The sequence below is a fragment of the Ictalurus furcatus genome, chromosome 6, assembly GCF_023375685.1.
Source record: "Ictalurus furcatus strain D&B chromosome 6, Billie_1.0, whole genome shotgun sequence".
In the NCBI taxonomy this organism is placed as follows: Eukaryota; Metazoa; Chordata; class Actinopteri; order Siluriformes; family Ictaluridae; genus Ictalurus; species Ictalurus furcatus.
Genome location: NC_071260.1, coordinates 28,342,693 through 28,368,932, shown reverse-complemented (window position 1 = coordinate 28,368,932; position 26,240 = coordinate 28,342,693). Strand labels below are relative to the sequence as shown.

Below are 26,240 nucleotides of genomic sequence, written 5' to 3'. Positions count from 1 at the left end.
GTCAATATTTTGCGCTACCTCCCTTTTCCAAGATAACAGCTCTGAGTCTTCTCCTATAATGCCTGATGAGGCTGGAGAATACATGGTAAGGGATCTGAGACCGTTCCTCCATAGAGAATCTCTCCAGATCCTTCAAATTTCGAGGTCCACGCTGGTGGACTCTCCTCTTCAGTTCACCCCACAGGTTTTCTATGGGGTTCAGGTCAGGGGACTGGGATAGCCATGGCAGGACCTTGATTTTGTGGTCAGCAAACCAATTTGGTGTTGATTTTGATGTATGTTTTGGATCATTGTCCTGCTGGAAGATCCAACCACGACCCATTTTAAACTTTCTGACAGAGGCAGTCAGGTTTTCATTTAATATCTGTCCATGATGCCATGTATCCTAACAAAATGTCCAGGTCCTCTGGCAGAAAAACAGCCCCAAAACATTAAAGAACAACCACCAAATTTAACCGTGGACATGAGGTACTTTTCCATATGGCTACCGCTCTGTGTGCGCCAAAACCACCTCTGGTGTTTATTGCCAAAAAACTCTATTTTGGTTTAATCTGACCATAGAACCCGATCCCATTTGATGTTCTGGTAAACTTCAAGTAGTGTCTGGTAAACTGGAGATGCTTGAGTTTGTTTTTTGATGAGAGTAGAGGCTTTTTTCTAGAAACCCTTCCAAAAACTTGTGATGATGTAGGTGACATCAGATTGTAGTTCTGGAGACTTTCTGACCCCAAGACACAACTAACTTCTGCAATTCTCCAGCTGTGATCCTTGGAGATTTTTCGGCCACTCGAACCATCCTCTTCACAGTGCCTTGAGAAAATATACACACACGTCCAATTCCAGGTTGATTCACGACATTTCCAGTTGACTGGAACTTCTTCATTATTGCCCTGATGGTGGAAATGCGCATTTTCAATGCTTGTGCTATTTTCTTATAGACACTTCACATTTTGTGAACCTCAACAACCTTTTGTCGCACATCACAGCTATATTCCTTGGTCTTACCCATTGTTATGAATCACTAAGGGAATTTGGCCTATGTGTTACCTCATATTTATACCCCTGTGAAACAGGAAGTCATGGTTGAACTATTTCCTATTCCTAGTCACCCAGGTGTACTACCAAAAAAATGTAAAATATCAATGGGAGTATACTTCAAATATATTTTTCTTATATGAATTCATAGGAGTGCCAATAATTATGGTGCACATATATTTAACAATATATATATATATATATATATATATATATATATATATATATATATATATATTTTATAAACCTGTTTTGTTTGCAATTGTTTGATATCCATGAGAGCAGAGCATTTTTGTGAATGTCATCAAAAGGTTAAACAATAAAGACAATTTTTCATAGCCTTCTTTGCTCATATTTACCAAGGGTGCCAATATTAATGAAGGGCACTGTATACTGTTATACATTTATCCACGTACTTAAAATTCTGGCAGTTTTTTTTATATTAAATTTCTCAAACTGAAGAAAGAGAACAAAGCAGAAGAAGAGTATTGATGGTTGTGTCTGGGGCTGAGGGTTTTGGTGTGTACATTAAATAACGCAGTATTGTATAGAAAATCTGAAGGCACTTTCATGATGTACAGTACTACGGCTGTCAGAATGTATTATGTTGTACTATACTGTACTATTAAAATTTTCATAATATAAACCCGTAACAGAAGTTACAAGAGAATGTTCTAGAAACGTGCTATTCATGATATGGTGAGAAAATCATTTGACGTAATTTCTCACATAAGTCATGTTGTCATCTCGCTTCCTGGTTCTATAGCTGGGATGACTAGGGGTGTGTGTGTGTGTGTGTGTGTGTGTGTGTGTGTGTGTGTGTGTGCAGCTGAGTGGGTGACAGAATCCATCTCTAGTGTCGCTTCGAGTCTGGGTCAATGCGACACTAGAGACAGACTCTGTCTCCCTGTCCTACCCCCCCTTCTGTCTCTCATTCTCCAGCTCTGACTCAGCCCTTTTTTGCTCTCCCTCACTCTCCCATTAAATCTCTACTGACTCTTTTTCCCTCTCACCTGTAGCCCTGTCTGTAACTATCTGTCTGCTCTCCCCCCCCCTCTCTTTCTCTCCCTCTCTCTCTCTCTCTCTCTCTCTGCATGTGTTCGTGTGCATCTTGAGCATATTGTTGTGTCTCAGCATCTCCAAGATGTATTGGCATTAAAGTGTTTAATTCAGTATAGACAAAAGCAGACTCCGAGTCCACCTGTACTGCTACAGAGAAATGTTATGGTATATAATGAAGTAGATATAAATATATAAATCCCGAATGACGCTGCTAAATTAGTACTCGTCCTTTAGTGCTCTTCGGCCCATGGAGGGTGCACAGGTTTACAAACTGGAATTCAGGACACCGTGCCGCCACAAACTTGACGCATCATTACTCATTCAAATGCACGTGCAGTCACGTGAATATGGTAAAAATTTATCACCGTCTACTCACATGAATGAAGTTCGTCGACCCGTTTGTTCAAACTGAACTCGCACAAAATCTTCTAATTGTACACATTTAAATCATGTGTAGGTAGTTATAGATTACAATAAAGGCTGTATAGAGGCCATATAATGTTATATAAAAACAATTTAACGTAATGATGGACAGTTTAACACCCATTTAACTATATTCCTCTCCATTATTATCGGCTTTACTGTTGTTGCATTGCTCATATTGCTCTCTACTCTCAGCAAACGAGTATGCCGTGATGGGTCCTGGATAATATTGGTGCTGCGTGAGAAAACGTTCATGAAACACTGAAGAATGCTCTTTTTTTTTTGTTTGTTTTTTAAAGGCGTCTATATATTAACTCGGTAAATGTGTGGTGGTACAAACTCACTCCAAATTACTGGTAATTTTTGTTTTCTTAATACTTAGAAAAAGGGTTCTTGCAGGGTTGTTTAAGAGTAATTAATAGTTCTGCGCCTTCTAAGGGTAATATCTTAACTTCTAAGTGTCTGTGTATTAACTGGGAAAGTGTGGGGTACAAACTCCACCTCTTTGGTAATTATTTTTTTGTTAATACACAGAACCCATCAGACATTTAAAATGTGGTTAAAGGTTACTTGGTACACTCTTAAAAAAAATTGGTTCTTGAATGGTTCTTTAAGGGATCATTGGATAATTAAATGTATGGCTGTACTTGGAACTCTGTGTGATGGAACTAGCCTGTTGTAGGGTTCCTATTAGGGGTGGGGGGAGTTGAAGAATCCTTATGAATACAGGGTGTCTCATTTTTCATGGAGTTCAGAAGGTTGCTAACGAGCATCCTATATGCCCAAGAGCATTTTCTCCAGAGTGTTTACTTACTGAGCACCAATATTATCAAGGACTAAGAGCGTACATGCACAAATGAATACTGCGAGTCAAAACAAGAAAATATTTCAGCAAGCATTTTATTATTATTTATTTATTTATTTATTTATTTATTTACAAGATCTAGTCTAGCTAATTAGTCATGTACTTTATTCTTTCTACTTCCTGATGCTAATTGACACTGGTTGTTAACAGACACTTTTTAGTGGTTTGTGATTCAGCCTGCGGTGTCAATAATAACGTACTGAAAAAAGAACAGAGATCAGACAGGTCTACACAAGGCAGTGCTGTAGGAGTACATGAACTCCTGCAGATTCTTTCAGGTTGTGAGAACTAAAAAAAAAAAAAAAACAACTCTTCCCTCACATCTCACTGGAGCTCTAAGCGTCTGGCCAGCTTTGGCCCCGTTTGACTCAAGTGCAGTCTCCCTTTCATTCTCCAGAGCGACAGCTTGCGTGTTCTTTGCTGAACTGTCTGGGTTTGATCTTGCCTCTCATCTAGGTCCCCCCAACCCCTGTGGGCTGACTGACTGCAAGGCATTGATATCAGATCCAGGATAAGGAGGTGCAGAGGAACAGAGCTGACTGACCTGATCTGACTGAGGGTGGGCTGGAAAAAGAAGGAGCTAGAAAAAAAAGAAAGGAAAGGAGACAATGGAGCGGAAGATAGAAAGTAGGCAGAGAGAATAAGGAGAGAAGGAGACGACACACGGTGAAATGGATTAGAAAAATGGTGAAGGAGATCAGATTGAGGTAGGAGATGACGAAAATGGGAGGGAAGCACACACTGAGAATGAGGAACTGAATTAGCAGATTGATGAGAGGAGTAAAAGAGGGTGAGAAATCGAAGAACTCATCTTCGACATCTGTTCTTTCTTCTGTGACATACAAAAAAATAACCTATTTGTTCCAAAGCTTTTATGACTCTCTTACCAGGTGAGCTTTATTCGCTCCACCAGAGTTAGTAGCTTTATTCCCTTTTTTCGTTTTCTTTTTTCTTTTTTTTATCATTCAAAATGCTACATCCAACTGAGATTTCAGTTTCTGGCTGCAAGCAGGAGGTTTACTGTGATTTCACAAGGTGTCAGTAATGTCAGTTCTGTCTGTGCCAGGTTTCGGGTAAATAATGTCTGTAATGGTTTTAATAAGCAGACCAAATAAGCAGCCACCTGCAAAGGCATTTGTTGCATGAATAAAAAGAGATGGAAAGAAAAGCTTTAATTACAGCTGAGCTGTGAAAGCTGGATGGGAGGTGAGCCAATTCAAACTACGCTTGAACTGATGACTATCACAGAAGCAAGAACTTCAGCTGTGATTTATTTATTTATTTATTTAGTGGTGCTTGTTGGTTCCGGTTTGCTTAGTCAAGCACAATATTTCTGTATATGGGCTTATTGCTAACCCTTTAATGAGGGCAGTGAAAGGAATAATGAGCAGAGCATGCAATTGTGTAGGTTTATCTTTTATAATAAATACAATGCTATAAATTGAAAGGTTGTAGAGTTTGGTGTCGGGTGGGTGTGGGTTTGTTTATTTATTTCTGCCTTTCACTTACCTGACTGTTTTCCTCTTAGCTGAAAACCTCTCGGGATGTGCGCTGCAAATGCATCCGGATGTTTGGCATTAAAAAATGATTTATTCAGTGTTCAAGGTGATTCTCCAGTATCTCTGTTTTTAAATATTGCTCATATTGTTTACTTCTGGCCTACGCTTACGTATGTAGACGTGGATTTAACTTGGAAAAACCTTTTAAAGGAGCGTTCCAGAATAAGGGCAGATTCATGTATGCAGAATTTAGTCTGTTTCAATCGAACCCTGCTGCATTTACCTTCTCAGGACGGTTCGTTTATGCAGGTGAGAGCACAGCAATCTCCCTCGGGTGCACACAAGAACGAGCGACAGGGGCGGTCTCGTACTGTTTTCAACTCTAGTGTGGTTTCATTGCAGTAAGAAAGCAGTTTGACCCAACTGACCCAACTCCAGGAAGTGAACCAGACCTGCTGTATTATGGATTTTTTTCTACATGCCCTTGCCAACGTTTAATTGACCTGTTTTCATTGTCATATTTCTGTAATGATTTATTTATTTATTTATTTATTTATTTATTTATTTATTACAAACATGCCCTGTGAACATTTTTATTTTTTACGCAATTATAGAATCAGCCTTAACCTTCAAAACACTGACCGGCGAAGTGAATAACATTCAGTACCTTTACATGGACAGCAATAATCCGATATTAACCTGATTAAGACAATACTCTGATTAAGAAACTAGCATGTAAACAGCCATTTTTAATTACCTTAATCCGATTAAAGTCATACTCGAAGTAAACGCAAATCGAATTAAGACTTGTGGAGTACTCCTGTTTTAGTTGCACTATTGACTTGTATCATAGACATGTACACACCTTAATCACACTATTAACATCGTGTGCGAGTTTTCACCACATTTTGCGACAGGACACGTACACACACGGCAGCGCTCAACCGTTTGACGGCAAGCAAGAGAGCATGGCTGTGTCCCAAACCGCGTACTTGCCTACTATAGGCCTGTAGTAGACAAAATACATGTATCTCGGCTGCTATATCGTAGGTAAGTACGCGATTTGGGACGCAGCCCACGGCTTCATGCAGTCGTCTATTTGAATGTACAGCATGACAAATAATTAACCGCACTTGAAGCTTTCGTGAAAATTTTTTAATAAAAACACCCAAAACTGTATACGGTCCCATAACGAAGATGAACTGTATGTCGATACGTGAAATTCTGGAGGGACGTCGGACGGTGTGGCGCGGTGACGTAATGACGTGTGCTGTTAATTGAACTATGTTCTGTAACATGTAAAACCTGAACATGAAAGGAGTATTCTAAAAGTGACTCGTATAAACACCTTAATCACAATATTGTCTTACTCAGAGTAATCAATTAAATTACTGCTGTCCATGTAAAACGTAGTCAGTGATTATCTTGTTACAATGCCACCTGTCAAGGGGTGGGATATATTAGGCAGCAAGTGAACAGTCAGTTCTTGAAGTTGATGTGTTGGAAACAGGAAAAATTGGTGAGAGTCCCTAATGGCAGTGGGCTCTTTCAGCAGGATCATGCTCCCTGCCACACTGCAAAAAAATGTTCAGGAACGGTTTGAAGAACATGACAGAGAGTTCAAGGTGTTGATTTGGCCTCCAAATTCCCCAGTTCTCAATCCAATCTAGCATCTGTGCGATGTTCTGGACAAACAAGTTCGATCCATGGAGGCCTCACCTCAAAACTTATAGGACTTAAAGGTTCTGCTGCTAACGTCTTGGTGCCAGATACCACAGCACACCTTCAGAGGTCTCGTGGAGTCCATGCCTCGGTGTTTAGGTGGCACAAGCAGGACAATATTAGGCAGGTGGTTTTAAGGTTATGGTTGATCTGCGTATGTGCAGGCTGACACCAAATCATATAGCAAACGAACCAAAAGTATCCATTTTGTTTTGATTTTGACTCTGCGAACAGACCCACAGGTGTGAAAATGCCCATAAACTCACCCCCTAAGCTGCTGTTGTGCTTGAAATGACTGGCATTGATGGTTACATGAAGCACCTGATGCTTGAGGGATGAATCTGTGGACGTTGTAATGGTAATATACTGCGGTTTTCACATTTACTGTCTTCAAGATTAGTCAGGATGTTAATGGTAGTGGTCCGCACTGGCGCAATACATACTGTTTCACCGGCTGCATGGTTATCTGTCTTGCTAACATGACAGTGAGACACGCGTGTCTCACTTACGTGACAGGTTGAAATATAATCGGAAAATAATCTACAATCAAAACAAATTGGAAAACCGTTTCTAAAAGTAGATAGTGAGGTTTTTTTCTTGGTATTTAATGCTAGGTAGCTTTGCAACATAGGGCTCTCATTGGAGTATGTTAGCTAAAGAGGAATAACAAAATAGCTAGTCGCACCTTAAAATTTGTTAGCTGGGTAGATAAGCATAAATAGCTAAAAAGTGTGTCATAGTTAGCTGTAAAATTAAGATACTGACATCAGAGACACTGTAATATTGTCTGAAATCACCCACATGGTTAAAAACATTTGCTTACATGATGGTTTAGAGGGTTGTGTGAGATTAAAAAAAATGATTCTCTCTAACTAGTATGTTCTTGCTAGCTAGTGCTGCAACATAGGACTACAAGTGTGTGTTTAGCTAAACATAAATAGCTGCATAACATGGCTCAAAAGCTAGCAAGTTTCATAATGAACTGCTGTTAATCTGAGTGGCTAGTAGCTAAACATCAAGCTAGCTAGCTATCTTAGCTACAGCTAAGTATCGTATAAATGTGGGAGTGCTTGCTGTGCTAGTTGAAAGCCAATGCAGAATGATCCTTTTTTTCTTTTTTTTTTTTTTTAACGCAGTTGAGAGATTTTAAGAGCAGGTTCAGATAACTGAATAATAAAGAGTGCAGATTTTGAGAAGTATTAATGGGCGATGTAATGTGCCATCGTAGGTCAGTGTGTGCAGGGAAATTCAGGTCACTCAATATACTGCCTGCCGTCTTCCTCTAACAGTTCTTAGGATAATTGAGTGAAATCCCCAGCTGTATTCATTCTTCTAATTGAAAGCAGAAAATGCCCCCCTTTCCTTACATAGTTCTATTTCCGTGAATTCCCGCTTTGCTCTCGGTCTGCCCCACTGCCCCTTCATTCACCTCGCTTACCCCCTTAGTTTGCCCCTGCCCCTGCTGCTAACAGTCACTGATTGCATGTGTGTGTGTGTGTGTGTGTGTGTGTGTGTGTATGTATGTGTATATATGTGTGTGCGCGCGCCTCAGTCTGTGTGTATTTGTGGCCTGATTAAATGAGCAGAATGTGGTCTCTGGGCATCCACCACGCCGCCAGGCTAACACTAACAGGACACACTTAATTTTTTATGTCTGGGAGCATCCAGGCAGCCACAAAGCTCTCTCTCTGTCTCTCTCTCTCTCTCTCTCTCTCTCACACACACACACTCACACATCCACACACATCCACACACATAAGCTAGATAAGTGATTTGTGTGGAATAAACAGGTCACGAGGGAGCTCTTAGCTGCTAGCGTTTTATCACGTTGCAAGAACAACGATGATAGTAGATTTTGAGTGGGCTTTTATATACTCTGTGTGTGTGTACGGGCTAAATGACTGAAATGAAGTTGGAAGGTATGTGTGTGAGTGGGCTGAATTTAGGGATCCTGGCTCTGAAATACACTCAAATTCTGCACTCATCCGTCCTGCTGTGCGTCTATCCCTCTCTCCTCCTCCTCCTCCTCCACCTCCTCCTCCTCTCACGTCTGGCTTCTCCACTCTATCTGCCAGGCAGCCTCCCCTCCTCTGTCTATCTGTCTCTCGCTCTCTTTCTCTTTTCTCTCTCTCTCTCTCCCTTACTCTCACTCTGTCCTAGCCAATCGGAGTGCTCCAGTCTTCCCACAGCTTGCCACTCAGTGCCTTGTTGCCAGGACGACAGAAAGGCATGAGACCCACTTTAGTTCAGGATTTTAAACTTGCCGTTGATTCCGTGCCCAGCCGGAAAAGAGCTCGTGTCCCGCAGAGCCCGAAACCCCATACTCGCATCCGTTTGCTCGTTCATATTAAGTGTGTGGTTTATAATGTTTACAAATATCTCTAATACCGTAATAATCATCCAGTTTCACACATCCTTCATATCTTCTTCTCAGTATTGCCATGCAGTGGCTTGCTTTAGTTTAAGACTTTTGTTGACATTTTTTTTTTTTATGGTCCAGAAATTAGCACTACGTCTTAACTGGACCACCCCCTTTTTCTACAGTATATTTTGACACAGACTGTGAGGTCAGTGAAGGAAAATCAAACTTGTTAATGTTTGCCTAGCAATCGCAATATACCAGTTTCTGATTGGATGCATCTAGCCGTAACATTTTTCACAAAGTACATGTTTGGCACCGCAATGCAGGTTAACCCCGCAAAAGTGGTGCTAACCCTGCTTCGGAGCAAGGTTTCATAATCCCGGGGGAGTGGTTAAAGGCTCTGGGTTACTGATCAGAAGGTCAGGAGGTCAAGTGTGGGTACCAATGTGGGTCCCTTGGCAAGGCCCTTAACCCTCAATTGCTCAGTTGTATAAATGAGATAAATGTAAGTCGCTCTGGATAAGCGCGTATGCCAAATGCCATAACATGTAAATGTTAGATGGGTAAAAAGCGATCCTAACCCTGCTTTTAAATTAGAGGTGTGAAATGTTCCTCTTCCTGGGGTTAAAAGCAAGGTTTAGAACCACGATAGCCCTGGGTTAAGCGCAGTGTGAAAAGCTCTATAATCAATAATATAGTCAATAATGTGGTTATTTTATGTACATTATGTTTACTTATCGATATCTTGGCATACATTCTGTGTTCGTTATCAAGCATGATGGCAGCCAAAATGGCTTTTAAGTTGCAAGAGCGTCCACCTAGTGTTTTAAAACAGAATGACGTGGGTTTTCTCGCCTTTAGTGAGGGAATTCGGAGTAGAGCACATTTTGCTGAGACTGACACGATTTACGATGTGTTGAAAACACCAGGAAGATGAGCGCAAAACTCTGTTAACGTGCTGAGCTAAGACGTACCTGTTCCATCCTGACTGGGCTCAGGTGTAGTACGCGGACACTCTCTTCACATGCCATGAATACACTCGGGATTACACGTACCTTGCATGTCAACAAAGAATCTCAAGAGTTTCGAGTGTTTCTAAACAATTTGTTCGCACTTGAAATGATGAAGTCATTCAGCTGGATGAAAATCTGCTTGTAAATATAACCGATGGAAGTCTTTTCTCAACTGTTGTATTCGGAGGAATCCTGACCTCTTGCTTCACTAATCTTGTGTTCCCCCTCTCTCTTTGCCTGCCTACTTCCCTTCTCTGACACTCACTTTATTGCCATCTCTCCACCTCCTCTTCCACGCTCTGCTCTCTGGTGTTTGAATTGCATCTCCTTTTTTCTGGCAAGCAGTAGGAGGGTGTCTTCGTCTGTCTGCGTGTGTGGGGGGTGTTTTTTTTTTTTCTTTCTCTTTTTCTTTTTTCTTTCTTTTGCAACTACGCAGTTTCATTACTCCGAACTCAGAATAATATGAGTTAGCAGTTGTAAAGAAACAGAAGGTGAAATCTGCTTATATGAAGCATATTTTGTTTAAATTTCTGATGTTTTTCTTTGCGTTGGTTTCCAGGTCTGCGATGGTCCATGGCATCATGATCCTCCTGCTTGTGGTCTTGATGGTTTTACCAGCTGCCAGTGTGGAAGGTAAAAGTTGCACAGATTCCGTTTCGTCATAAGCTCACATGCAGGAGGATAGCAAATCTCTGAAGGGCCATTTACAGACTTGTGTGTGTGTGTGTGTGTGTGTGTGTGTGTGTGTGTTTGTGAGAACGCGGGAGTGAGTGAGAGTTAGGTAGCATCCTTCTTTGTTCAAGGACACTCACTCTCTCTCCGTGTGTGCCAACTTATTTGTGATGGCTTCACTGATTGCCTTTCAGAGCTAGAATGATGACTGAGCATTTGAGACCTCTCTCTCTCTCTCTCTCTCACTCTCTCACTCTCTGTCTCGCTCTCTCTCGGTCTCTTTTTCTCTCTCTCGGTCTCTTTTTCTCTCTCTCGGTCTCTTTTTCTCTCTCTGTCTCTCTTTCTCTGTCTCTCTTTCTCTGTCTCTCTTTCTGTCTGTCTGTCTCTCTTTGTCTGTCTGTCTCCCTCTCTGTGTCTCTCTCTGTCTCTCTTTGTCTCTCTGTCTCGCTCTCTCTCTGTCTCTCTTTCTCTGTCTCTCTGTCTGTCTCTCTGTCTCTCTCTCTCTGTCTCTCTCTGTCTGTCTGTCTCTCTCTCTCTCTCTCCGTCTCCCCTTCTGCTTATAATGTATTAACCAATCCACAATGGAAATGATGTGCAAGGCTTTGTGTAATGAATCCCAAACTCTGTGTCCTTCTTTCGACTTTCCTTCTTGTATTTCACTGCTGCTTTGCATAGCACACTTTAGTATCCTCTGAAGTAGTATTTGACATTGCCGGCTCTCTGCATCGCAGTACTGCAGATAAAAGGAGGGAGGAAGAATGATTCACTCACCCGTGTGTGTATATGTGTGTGTCCTGCGTAGATAAAGCAACAGTGAATGACTTTGAGTGTGTGTGCGAGTGGCAGACATGCGGCAGCAACGGTCGCTGCTTTGGCCAGCAGTGCTTCTCTTCCGTCTCCATCCGGAACGGGACGGCCCTGCGACAGAAGGGGTGCATTGTGGGTACGGAGGAAGAGGCGGTACAGTGCGGAAGCTCCCCACCTGAGTCTGGCGTCATGGTGCAGTGCTGCCAGGGAACACTGTGCAACAGCAACCTTACTGTGGACATACCAAGCTCAGGTGAGCCTCCTAAGGACCTAAAGAAACCGTTGTCATTAGACACAGATACACCAGAGATCTGAAATGTCTACCATCAATTAGCCTTGACCTGCATATTTATATATACACCAGGATAAACTAATCTAGACCAGGGTAGGCAGACCTGGATTAACTAATCTAGACCAGGATAAAGTAATCTAGACTAGGAAAAACTAACCACGACCAAAATACTCAGACTATTATTATAAACAAATCTAGACCAGGATACTCGGACCCGGATAACCTAATCTAAACCATTGTAGCCTGGTCATATACAGACCAGGATTAATCTATACCCAGATAAACAAATCTTGAGCAGCATGCACAGTCCAGGATAAACCAGTCTAGATCAGGATACTTGGACTAGTCTAAACTGGACTACCGTACAGAGACCAGGACAAACTAATCGAAATCAGCATGCACATACCAGGATAAACTAATATATACTTGTGTGCGTGTGTGTGTGTGTGGCTAGACCAGAATAAACCAATTTAAACCAGGTTACTTGGACTAAAGGGCCTTTCACACTGAGTGTGACGTGATAAAGCGAATCGAATCGCCAACGAACGATATCTTCACACCGAACGCGAAACGATTGATCCCCTTCAGCTAATTCACTCCTGCACGATAGGTGGCGCTGACCGAGAATGTATTTTACGTCTGCACACTATTCAGCTGATCGGTGTTGTCTTTGACCACTGAGAAGAGTCACGTAAATGCTGGCGGAGAGCACTACAACGCAAACTGTTAAGAAGCGCAGAAACTAACTTTTCTTATTTTATGTGTATTCTATCCAGAAAGGGAGGCAGACATTTTTTGTCTGTTTCTTGAACAGCACCTTCGAGCTGTTTTAGTATGAATTAGGGATGCACTGAAATGGAAATTCTTGGCCGAAGTCGAAATCAAATCGAATGAAAAACTTGGCTGCAGGCCGAATACCAAACACGTTTTTTTTTGCGTTTTTTCCATTTATTTTGCCATTTTCTTCACCATTGCATAAATTAAATAGTGAAAATGTGCTTTTTACTATTTTGTCTTGCTTTTCAAAGAAAAAAATCAATTACAAAAACTACAATTTCAAAATATTTATTTAACACTGAACCTTTTTTTTTCATTCCAGCAGGCATAGGCTACCAACAAGGCACAATATAACTTTAAATAAATAAATGAGTAAAATTAAAATATTTTGATGTGGTCATCTTTGAGCCCCCCTTGAATAGCCGATGTTAGGCCTATAACTGACTGCTGAAAGAATGGAACACTCTGAAGCCTACAACAAAAAAGTGCATTAAAAAGTGCATCGACAAGAGTGCAGAAAATGGTTCTATTGGGTTCTATACGGCTGATTATATTGGGGATATATACCGCTCGCGTCCCTGTACACCTCGCGGAGTATTATAGTAGATATAGTATAGTTAGATACGTTGTTAATGTTATGTTCCTTGATAGATTTAGTTAGTTTAAACTATAGATTAGTTCATTTAGTCCCTGCTGGTGTTTCCGCTCCCAGTCCATAGTACTAGTTCATGTTTCTTGTTGTGTTTTGACCCTGTTTTCTGTGACCGCGACTTTGATTCCTGCTTTGCCCCGTTTATGCCTGTTTGCCGATCTCCCGACCCTTTACCTGTCTTGACTACGTTTTTTGGATTACGATTTGGATTTGTCTGCCTGCCCTTAAATAAATACGTCTTTACCTGCACCTGCTTCCGTACTCTACTCCCTTACGTCTCGCGACGTGACAGAATACTCCGTGAGGTGTACAGGGACGCGAGCGGTATATATCCCGAATATAGTCAGCGCTGAGCACTGGCAGCTGAAAACAATAAAGCCACACCCCTGAACAACAACCAGTGACAAAACAGGGAGGAGACAGAACAGAAACAAAACAAACGCATGTGTCCATAGTAAACAATGTCACGGTTGTCGACATCCGAAGAGCATGCGCTCGCTCAGCATTCGTGCACGTAGCTCGTGCATGCGCGCGCCCCCTCATCTCTCCGAGCACGCTGCCAGAAGGGGAGATCGTGACATTCGCGCGTCTCACTCTGGTTGCTAGGCTGGTCACGTCATCAAACACGTCATTGTTCGGCCAAATTTATTCATGCGTGCTGAGCCAAGTGAGGGTAAAATGGTAAAAGGCCAATTGGATGGAAACAGGAGGGAGGCAGCAAATATTGCAAACTTTTTGTTACGCACTTTCACTTTGTTGATAACAGAAATGTGCAAAAGGTGTCTAATCTAAGTGTCTAATCTGGATAATCTAATCTAGACCAGCATATACAGACTTGGATAATCTAATCTAGACCAGCATATACAGACTGGGATAATCTAATCTAGACCAGCATATACAGACTTGGATAATCTAATCTAGACCAGCATATACAGACCAGGATAATCTAATCTAGACCACCATATACACACCAGGATAATCTAATCTAGACCAGCATATACACACCAGGATAATCTAATCTAGACCAGCATATACAGACCAGGATAATCTAATCTAGACCAGCATATACACACTAGGATAAACTAATCTAGACCAGCATATACACACCAGAATCAGCTAATCTAGACCAGCATATACAGACCAGGATAAACTAATCTAGACCAGCATATACTGTACACACCAGGATAATCTAATCTAGACCAGCATATACAGACCAGGATAATCTAATCTAGACCAGCATATACACACCAGGATAATCTAATCTAGACCAGCATATACAGACCAGGATAATCTAATCTAGACCAGCATATACACACCAGGATAATCTAATCTAGACCAGCATATACACACCAGGATAATCTAATCTAGACCATCATATATAAATTAGGATAAACTAATTTAGATCAGGTGACTGAGACTAGGCTCATTTTATCTAGATTACCATATACAGACCAGGATAAACTAATCTAGACCAGCATATACACACCAGGATAATCTAATCTAGACCAGTATACACAGACCAGGATAAACTAATCTAGACTAGGATAACCAGACTGTGCTAAACTAAATTAGACCAGCATACATGGGCAGGATATGCAGATTATCTAGACTAGCATACTTACAATTATGTTTATCATCCGTTTGTTTCCTTTCCAGATAAGGACTCCACACAGCATGTGTGTGTGTGTGAGGGAGCGGATTGTCTGAGTGGGGGGCGGTGTGTAGGAGAGCAATGTTTCTCCTCAGTCACAGTCACCAACGGAAACCTACAACACCGTAAAGGCTGTTTCTCTGGCTCCCAGAGGGGCGGGGCTAACTGTGACACACCCAAATCATCTAATAGCATCATTAAATGTTGCACAGGCCACCTGTGTAACGCCAACATTACAGTGGAACCTCCAGCCAGAGGTAGGTCGCTTTACCACTTTAGTTTAGTTGGATATCAATCATAACTGCAGTTACATCACATGGAGGCATGCTGTTGTAGGCAAATAATCAATGATGGGGTGGTGTGATGCAGAGTTACTGTTAACACCCTGAAGTTGACTTTCCCATAACAGCATGTCTCAAATTGTTTTATTCGTTTTATACCATATCCATTTGCCAACAATTTATTTTTTAATAATTAAAGAATTGCATACATTTTATCTGTTTAATGTCCTGGAACATCTGCGAAACAAATCCTTCCAAAAGTGCTAAATAAATGTCCCCTTCATGTCACCATATCAACAATTACATGTCTTTTAATGGCCATACTGTTATAGAAAATGAATCAACGGCTTCTAACCAATCAGAATCGAGCGTATAACACTGTATATACAGTATATACACTGTGGTGTAATGTATTTGAATTAAAATTCAATCGCATTCTTCGCTAACCCGCACACCCGTTCTTTCTCTGGTCCTCCCTCTAAACAGACACAGAGACGAAACAAAAAGAGCACGAGTGTGTGTGTGAGGGTCGTTCTTGTGTGATGGGTGAGCGGTGTAAGGGACAGCAGTGTTTCTCTTCTCTGACTGTGACTGACGGAATGCTGGTCCATCAGAAGGGTTGCTTCACTGTGTACGAGCAGAGTCGCTTGACCTGCAAAACCCCGCCCTCACCTGACCAGATTGTCGAGTGCTGCCAAACTCACCTGTGTAATATGAACCTCAGCGTGGCTCTGCCAATCCGAGGTAACACACACACACACACACACACATCTATATACATATATACAAACAAAAATTACCACATTACAACAGTGCATATTGTGCCATGTGCAAGGATGTCCATCATTTTGTTTTTGCCATAAGAAACAATAATTTTACGTCATCGATAATTGAAAAAGGAAAGTAGAAGTTCCAAAAAAAAAAAAAGAGGTTGTAAAGGATTTAATGCTGGAATGTTTGAGGAAGAGAAAACATTACTGTTGGACACGCCGGATTTTGGTGCAGTAAACTCCTTTGGCTCATTCAAAACGTTAATCTCTACAACACATCTACAACAGCAAGACTGACCTAGCATTAGGATTTCCAAGTTAATCAGCAATTTCTTGTCTCATGTGGTACTTCCGATTATAATTTTTCTTCTTATTATATATATATATATATATATATATATATATATATATATATATATATATATATATATATATATATATATATATATATACACGGTAAAGCACAGGTTTATTAACGTGCTCGTTGTGATATGTTATTGTTTCTAAAGCAACATCTCATTCAGACGAACTAATTGTTGACGAATCAAATTTGTTTGTCTCATTAACGTCGAGAGCCTGGTGAGGGAATAATAGCTGCTGTAACATAAGTGATGACAGGAATTAGATGTCATTTTAAACGTAATGCAACTTAAAACAGAAAAATAAAACCTGAAATCACATTACTGTGGTATAAGAGAAGTAACCAAACAAACTTGTGCTGTTATAGGAAAAGAATGTTTGGATGGTAACAGTAGCTACTCTACCTCATATCACACCAGCCCATTGTTGATTATTTTCCTGTAACAGCACACCCCTACAGGTGTTTCATTCCGTAAAAACTCTGATAAGCAACACTGATGAAATCGTTACCCGAAGGTCACGTGATTATGACCTTATTACGCTTTCGAACAAAAACGCCACCGTTTTCATGCTTGTAAGCATGCACTGTGTGTCTCCTCACACCTTCACACACCTGCTGCTCGTTTTATTAGCCCCACTCTGATCATAGGCACGGTCGGTGAAACCCTTTTGTTGTTGTACTAAAGCTTGGCGTCCTCACACAGGAGCAGGAGCAGTGCAGCAGGTGCTGGGGCGTGTTTCTGTGTGAATCCTGGATTACAGTCCCTGAATGCCCTTCACCTCTCCTTTCTCCTCTCTCACATCACCTCCATTTTGGGCTGAGATTCCAGCGACGGTTCTCAAATCCCCGTTTCACGATCAGAGGCCTGTGCTAGGCTTCGTTTCGCCGAGGCTCAGGCTGACACGTTTCTGCTCGGCACAGCAAGGCATGAAATTATCTGCCATCATCACGCCTCTGAATTCGGTCTTTTCGGACTCACGCATGCCTCAGCTTTACATGTCACACAGTAAAGATGGGAAACAGTCCTGCTGCGAAAGGGAAGCTCCCGGACAGCAATTTTCCCGCTTCAGTGACTGATTTCTTCCGCTCCCGTCCTTGTGGAAACAGGAATCAGGCGAGTCGCCATGCCCACGTGCCTTCCAGGAGCCTGTGAAGTTTGTGCTTTGATTATGATGGTAGCAGTAGATAGGATAGATTTTTACAGAATTGGGATTTTTACAGAATTGTAAAAATCTACAAACCATTTGTAAAATTGTAAAAACACAAACCATTAATGGTGAAAACTGTTGATTTCATAATCAAAGGATCGTCCACTCGTCCAGGGTGTGTCCTGCCTTGTGCCCCGAGTTCCCTGGGATAGACTCCAGGATCCCCCATGACCCTGTGTAGGATAAGCGGTATGGAAAATGGATGGATGGGCTTTGCTTAAGTCTTTTAAGAAATCCTTCATCTTTAATGTTAATGATATTTCAGCTTCTCTAATGCACAATTAAGCTAAATCCCAAATCCCATGCAGCGAGCATATATAGTGAATAATGTACAAATTATTTACCATATAATTAATTATTCATATACAACTTGGATACCAGTATTCATCCATAGAACAAAATGACTAAAATTGTAAATTCAGTATCACGTCTAGATTAGTGCATAAGTCTGAAAAATGTGGAAAGAAAGAAAATGTACATTTTTTTTTCAGACCCCTTTTCAAATATCAAGAAATAAGAATAATTTCCATGGGGGGAAAAAAAAAGTTTTTACAGACTTGACACAAATAAATGTAGAATATGGGATCTTAAATGTTCAAATGAGAATTTGCTTGCCTTTGGATATGTAATTATGTCACTTCCTTCAGAGACTCAGGTAAACCTGGAGCCTATCCCAGGGAGCATCGGGCACAAGGCGGGGAACACCCTGGACAGGGTGCCAATCCATCGCAGGGCACAATCACATACACACTCACACACCCATTCATACTCTACGGACACTTTGGACATGCCAATCAGCCTACCATGCATGTCTTTGGACTGGGGGAGGAAACCGGAGTACCCAGAGGAAACCCCGCAGCACGGGGAGAACATGCAAACTCCGCGCACACAGGGCCACGGTGGGAATTGAACTCCTGTTGCACAATTCTTAGTTAAAATTCTTAGTTAAAAAATTCCCATATCAGCATGAGCACATGACGTTCTAACAAGCAGGCGTCTTCGGTTGTCAGTACTGTGATCGCTTCGGAACAAAAAAAAAAAACAGGTTTTGCAAGAATGATATTTTTCTTCTTTAGCTTCTTCTTGACCTTTGAGATAGAGCTTATGTCTGTCACACATCAGAAAGCGCGGGAGATGAGGATTTATCAGATCAGTTGGGATAGAAGAAAATGCTTTCGTGTCTTAACTCTGCATTCATCTCTTGGAGGAATGAAAGGGGGAATTATGAGAGAGGAATTATGATGTCTTTTTAAATTGTAGCCGTGTGTGTGTGTGCATATCTTATTCTGCATACGTGTGTGTGTGTATGTGAGACGTAGCACAATTTTAATCAGATTGCTGGATTCCTCCCTGTATGCTGTATGGGGAAAAACGGAGTCTTGAATGCAAGTGAGCAGAAAATGGCGTCTTTGTCTGGAGTGCAGCCCGCTCTCCTGCAGTCTCACATGGGAGTGTGTGGGCGGTTCTACTGTGTGGAGCTGCTGGCTGCGTGCTGTAGTTCAGGACAATCATAAGCCCTTGTTTGGCCTACCTTTATATCCTGTGTTTAACCCATTTTAACATCTCAGCCCACCTTTAGCGCAGACCCACTCTGTGCCGTCAAGTCTGGTTTAACGCTGCGTTCGTGACCGAGTAGAAACCAGGAAGTTGCCGACCCCCGAGTAGGAAATGCATATATGCGTACATTCTAAACAGCTTTCCAACTTGTAATACACTTTCACTTTATCAAGAACTCGCAGCCGGAATTCTGTAGCGTCGTTCCAACAATGCGACGCCCGTAGTGCGAAGCAAGAACAAGAACGGTGGAGCACTATTATACGTTGAACCAGGTTTTCGAACTATATTTTAACATGACGAAATACCGAAATGTAGTCTAATAACTGGAAGCTTAATTTGTTTTATGCCAGATTTTTGTGAACTTTTTTTTATAGCACTGAATTACTTCTTGTTACTTGCTCCAGATAGAAGCCAAACAAGTGCTGGTTACTGTGAAATGACTGACCTTAAACAGTGAAGGACACTCATTTTGCAGCATTTGTAGCACTGAATCACTTTCAAAATGATTGAACTAGCAAAACCACTATGCTTGGATGGTTTGCAAGCTTATTTGAAACAAGTGCTAGTTCACGGTGAAAATTCTTTTTACAGTTGAGGGAGCTTTTCAGGTAGGAGGTAGGACGTCAGAAACTACTGGTTCCAGTATTTCTGCTTTATCTGAAGTAGCTGTAAATACTGTGTATTCTCAAGAGTAGGAGGTATGTTAGTTATTTGCAGGCTTGCAGTTCTATAAGGTGTTGTGGTAGTAGATAGCAGGTAGTCCTTTGTAGAGATTTTAAAACATCCCAGCGCTAGAAATAGAAACTCAAACCTGATTCAAAGGCATAAAGACGTTAAGCGTCATGTTCCTACTCGTGCCACTATGGATGTTGCTGTGTTGAACTTACATCACAAATTACATCTCATTTGTTGTCTGTTCTAACAAAATGCTGGTAGGCTTTACCTGAGAAGATAAAAAAAAAAATCATCATCTAAGGAATCATATTGTCTCAGCAGTGCTGGGTGGAAAATACTTATTAAAAATGTTGTTAGCTATGCTATTCCCAAGCAACAGCTCTCTAAATGCTAACTTCATAAGAAACAGCTATATGAAGTTGACTTGAAAGAGAAGATCTACTCCAACGAACAAAAAAAGTATAACTAGATTCATTAAAGTGCACCTATTATGATTTTTCAAATATGACCTTAGATGTAGTGTGTTATAGAGCTGTTTGTGAATGTAAAAACATCTGCAAAGTTTCAAAAATCAAAGCGCACGACAAATTGAGTTATCGACTCCCAAACGAAGGAATCGATTCTGAACAGCTGAAACGAGTCGTTAGTGATTCCAGACTTTACTTCCTGTACTAACCTACGTAGGATTGTAACAAAAAGCCCCGCCTCTGGTCTTCATCGGCTGTTCGCGAGCAGAGGGAGTTGAAACTAGTTATGGTAGTGGGCGTTTCCTTTTTGACACACACGGACAGCAGTAGTCCAATCACAACAGACTAGGACATCTGACCAATCAGAGCAGAGTATGCTCTCTGAAAGGAGGAGTTTAGAATGAATCCTTTAGAACGGATCATTAAACGAGTCGTTTGTGACACTGGGGGGAAAAAAGGTAATGCTGCAGTTTAAATTATGAACACATTAAAGTGTTTTTTGATCTTGGATGCATGTAAATCTATTGTATGAGACCTTTAAAACAAAATTAGGCACGTTTCAAAACCATAATAGGTGCGCTTTAAATTATATATTGTTTAGGCTAGGTTAGTTAAACACTGTAGCACTTATCTGAGATGAACCCACACTTCTTGATTCAAAGCAGGAATTACACAACAACTTTATGGGGAATTTGTTAAATGAATAGCTTCTCATCTGCTGGTGCTTCTTCACAATGCATCTCAACCAACCTCTCCTCATATGTGTTCGTTTTGTTGCAGCTGAAATTCCTGACAATTCCCAAACCCTGTATACGCCACTACTGGCTACTCACTGCGGAGATGGGAAGCTAGTTTGGATGTTTCTGTTCCTGCGAATGAATTCTGAACTGTCTTGAGCTCCTCTTTCCAAAGTGCTTTTCTGACTTTCTAAAAGCCTTGACTCAGCCCACTCTGAGCCTAACTTTAGAACCCACTCAGAACCCTTTCTCAGCCTACTTTTAGCCTGGGCTTAACTCTCCTTAAACCATCACAGGGCTCTTGAGTTTTTCTATAGCCTTTACTCATCTTTTCCACACCCCAACTCAAATGTAAACCCACTCTGATTCTGTCCACCATTAACTCGATCAGCCTACTGTCCGTTCGTGGACCTCCACAAGCCAGCGCCATGTGCTCTCCCACTGTGTAGGTGCCTCAGAGAAGGATAAAGATGTGTGTGTGTGTGTGTGTGTGTGTTGTACTGTTAGCCACTCTCTGTGTGGTCCAGGCAGTTTGGGTGCAGTGAGACCGAGTGTGGGCTTCAGCATACCTAATTATTATAGCCTCTCCCAGCAAAAGCCCAGTCTGAACTGCAGCTCCTTTGTGTGTCTGTATGTGTGTGTTTGTGTATTTACCCTCAGGCAACAAGGCACACCTGGGTAAATGGACTTAAAAAAAAAAGTCTCTTTGTGTTTAAAATGAATAGAAAGAATTCATGAACATTTGAACCGAGTTGAACCGAGTTAATAATTACATCTCTGCACCCTTTCTCCTATGTACAATAATAATACAATTGCCACAGATGTTCAAGTCTTTTTAGTGCCACTAAGGGAAATAGATCTGTAAAATGAAATTTATTGCACAATTGTGTTTAATAATTTCTCTTTCTCTCTCACAGTGGCAGAGGGCCCTAACTATAGTGTAACAACATTGGTCATCGTAATTGTGGCTCCAGTGATTGTCCTCATTATCCTTTCAACGGTGGCCATCTTGATTTTCCGTCGAATCCACCGTAACCAGATGGAGCGGTTGACGGCCCGCGATGCCGAGTACGGCACCATTGACGGACTCATCGCATCCAACGTCGGCGAAAGCACACTCGCGGTAAGACTTGCACGCGCTTTATGTACCTACACAGAAGTGCTTGGTCCCCTAATTGCTGCTTAAACTGATAAAGTAACCCTGTACTCAAAAATGGGATTGTATAGTTGATTTTAAAGTTCATTTTGTGATCTCAGAAAAAAGGCTCGAAGGTTCTCACATCCGATGACAAAATTATTAGAGGAAACTTTTAGTTATAAAACGTACATGATAAGCTAGCTAGCTAAATTGGCTAATGTTTGATAAGCAGAATTGAAATTGTTATAATGTATTTTGACAAGCTGCAGTTCAGAGATAAGAATTTAACCATATAAATACAAAAGTAATGATACGGCATCACCTTATGACAAACGCAATCTATTTTACAAGATAATTTACTAACTGGCTGGCTTGAAAATAAATATAGAGGGAAAAAATACGGAGCCATTTTCAAATTGAATGTTTTCAATGAATATTCACAAAGCCTTGCATTTTTAATAAGGGTATGTGTTGTGTTTTAGTGTTTGGTTTTAGAAGTTTCTTGGGTAAAAATCTAATCAGTAAAACAGATTATTTTGAATGGTTTAAAATGCCACCTTCAGGGGCTTTTCATGTGCATGATAATTTTATAGCAAAGCAGTCCATTGAATATTTTATGGTAATTTGCTGTTATATTTTTAGGGAAAAAAAGGTTTTGCATCTTTTGAAAATTTTTTTTAAATGATTGGTTACAACTGCAATATTTTTTTTAAAATGAGGGATGTTTGGCTTCTGTCATTTCCATAATAATTCTGCACTATCAACCCCAGCGAGCTGTGTCCCTCACTGAGTGCTCCTTTCTTGGCTCTTGGTGTTTATTTGCTCAAGTTAGTGCAGTTGTCCTTTCTGAAAACCTCCCACAAATCTGTGCCTGACTTCATTAATCCCCCCTCAGGCAAGCGAGCCGGGGCATTTAGCCCGCTTCCTTAGCAGTCTCCTACAGCGTTGCCGGGTGTGTTTGTTGAGTTGCTGGTGTTGGATCTTTTTCAAGCCGTATTCACAGAGCCTCGTGGAGTGCTTGGCAACTGGGCTGAACTATGCGGTGGCTGAGTGTTTGCCTGAGCATAATTAAAAAATACTTTCCAGTGCTGTGAGAGAGGTAGAGAAGGCCAGAGATGATATTAGGAACAGTTGAAGAGGCTCTTGATGCAGCATCTCTTGGTTGTCTTGCGTTTAAAGTTGGATTTTTTTGTTTTTGGTGGGGGGGGGGGGGGGGGGGGGAGGGTAAAAAAAAAAAAAAACACCATACAGCTACAGAGCTTCCAAAGCCATAGTGTATTAAAGAGTACCCAGCCCAGATGACTGTTTAAAGCTGCAGGGGTTTACATTTGTGCTCTCACGCTTGCATTCCCCTGCTCTCCAAATTGTCCTCATCATGCAGATGTGTTTATCTCTGGTTGCTGCTTTGGATTAGATCGTCTTTTCATGTTCTTGTATGTTTTTATTTAAATAGCATGCAGTGCTGCTAGAAGTCCAGGTCTGCTTGGTTGCTCAATGTCTCCATCTGGTGGTGTTAGGAGTCTGCATTACAAATCAGTCCAGAGAAACAGACACACCAGGTTTAAACTGAATCTGGAAGGAGGATTAGGAACGGGATAAGTGCTGGCACTAGTGAAGCTTCTAATTGTGGAAAGTCAAACTGGGTCTGACTCGGTGAGATCTCCTTCCAACAGCAAAACAGATTGGATGTGTTCTGGTTTAAATATAGCTTTAGTAGCTGTATTTGCGTTGTAGTAAAAATGGCTTCATAATGAATTCTTGAAAATCCAGAATTATTAAATGGGGAATAATTTGTCAGTTGTATGATTTTTGGCCAGCACATTTATATGTATGAAATCATCTAGAGTACTATTTTTTTACACTAATTACTGAATTATGAATATTAGCTACTCTACATTTTTAAGATCAATAACTAAATAATAAGATGATATTTCAAGAAGGGTTGGGGATTTGTAATATTAAAAATCTCTCCTCAATTCAAAAAACTTCACCTGTCATAAAAATTTTTTAAAAAAAGCTCAGGATGTTGTACTGACATTCTGATGTTCTGGCCCAGGCCATTGGTTCTCAACGTGGGATTCAGGGACCCCACTGGGTCTGTGATTTAAAAATAAATAAATACATAAATAAAAATTAAAAAATTGTTGTTGTATTGATGGAAATCACAACCCAACATTTTCAAAGTTATTTTATTCATTATTTATTAAGATTCTGCTAGTTATTACATTATTATTATTATTATATTTTATATCTTTGTATTATATGTTTATATTTTTCTGTTTCTACTTCTATGCTAATAAATTCTGTTTTATGTAAATTCTGTTTTTTATGTCACCAGACAGTTGCAAAAAACTTTTCACTGCATGTCGTACTGTGTATGGTTGTGTGTGTGACCACTAAAATTAGAATTTTATTAATAATATTATATTTGAATACTATATAAACTATCAAGGGGGGCATGGTGGTTTAGTGGTTAAAACGTTTGCCACGCACCTCAGATTTGGGGGTTCAATGCATGTTCTCCCCGTGCTTCGGGGGTTTCCTCTGGGCACTCCCGTTTCCTCCCCAGTCCAAAGACCTGCGGTGCAGGCTGACCGGTATTTCCAAAATTGTCCGTAATGCGTGAGAATGGTTTTGTGAGTGTGTGTGTGTTTGTGTGTGTGTGGTTGTACCCTGCGATGGGTTGGCACCCCGTCCAGGGGTCCCCCACCTTATTGCCCAAGTTCCCTGGGATAGACTCCAGCATCCCCCGCAACCCTGTGTAGAATAAACGGTATGTAAAATGGATGGATGGATATGAACAATTAAACTATTCCAATTCAAGTCAGCTTATAAATAATATCAAATTGGACCAAATGTGTTCTGTTAGTGGGAAGTGTAGTAAATATACAAAATATTACTGCACACACTAAAATAATGGGAATAAAATCTGGGGAAATAATGGGAATAAATCTGTACTGATGAGCTCAGTTGAATTGAATTGATTTTACAGTTGAAGCTGTCCCTGAATACAACATGTTTGAGAACCCCTTGCCTAGGAAGACCACATAAATGTGTTTTTGGGTGTAGCTTTGGAGGAAACACACAAGCTGTAGAATCTTGATAGTTGCAATTTCCTACTTTCATGTATACACCCATATCAACTTTTTAATACTCTGTGAACGAGCTTTTTGGAGGAAGCCCTGGATTAAAGAAAGTTCACTGTATAGTTGCTTCTTGGTCGTAGTTAATGACGTACCAAAGACTGAAAGTCTAGCTTGTGAGTCGTTTTTCCTCCCCCTCCTTAAAAACAGGTTAAAGCCCTGACCTTATAACTAGCGTCTGCTTCTTCAGATTGTCCACCAGAGGGCGACCCTATTCTTATGCATTAAAGACTGACTAAACATTTTCTGACTCAGTGTGAAGATTATTTATAGTTCTCTCTCTTTCTCTGTCTGTCTGTCTCTCTGTCTCTCATTGCAGGATCTGTTGGATCACTCATGCACATCAGGCAGCGGTTCAGGACTGCCTTTCCTGGTACAGAGAACAGTCGCTAGACAGATTACACTGAACGAGTGTGTGGGTGTGTATCTAATCAGTCTCCTCTTCTCCTTAGAAAATGTCTCATTTTGTGCATCTGTCGGTTTACCCAGGACCTACACATCTGGTGTTTGGCCTCTTTAGAGATTCTGTCATGAAACCATTTCATTTTTTTCTCTCAGAGAGCGAGCAAGACAGATGTAGAGTGTGTGGGTACTGCTTAGATGAATGTGTTTAATCCGGCGTGTCTGTTCGATCTCCAGAGGCAGTAAATATCAAAGTCTTGGTGTTCTGCAAGAGACAATGTTTTTCCCAATCTTCCTACAGACGGCTTGGAGGCTACATGCCTTTTAAGTCCACTAACATGGTTGGATTAAGAGAAGTAGAACTGCCTGAGCCATTTACCGATAAAGACCATCCGCTGTTAAATGTATGACGAACTGATCATAAGATTGAATAAATTGTTTCATAAGATAATGCTACACATTTGAATGGTGTTTTAAGCACAGCGGCATTTTTGTGGAAATTTCTAGAGCGTTCTATCAGGTTAAGCTAAGGATAACGCTGGGTTTACTGTCAGAAATCTTGGCAGTTGTGTATGCGTTTGAGTTTCCACCAGTGTTTCTGAACCTTTTAAGGAATTAAAGAGTTCTGAAACACTTCTGGACAAGAACTACACAAGAAGCCGTGTTGCA

General features: G+C 40.9%; 1 protein-coding gene across 3 annotated transcripts in view; it reads left to right on the top strand.

Annotated features, from left to right (window-relative positions):
* The window catches only part of LOC128609089 (activin receptor type-1), a 62,521-nt gene that overhangs the window by 24,996 nt on the left and 11,285 nt on the right, over positions 1–26,240 (top strand). For all 3 annotated transcript variants that reach the window (XM_053627456.1, XM_053627457.1, XM_053627455.1), the window contains 6 exons: positions 10,541–10,614; positions 11,456–11,713; positions 14,838–15,089; positions 15,600–15,857; positions 21,806–22,011; positions 25,489–25,588. In XM_053627456.1, the coding sequence (XP_053483431.1) occupies positions 10,548–10,614; positions 11,456–11,713; positions 14,838–15,089; positions 15,600–15,857; positions 21,806–22,011; positions 25,489–25,588 (1,141 nt within the window). In that variant the 5' untranslated portion in view covers positions 10,541–10,547. The remainder of the gene's footprint in view (positions 1–10,540; positions 10,615–11,455; positions 11,714–14,837; positions 15,090–15,599; positions 15,858–21,805; positions 22,012–25,488; positions 25,589–26,240) is intronic.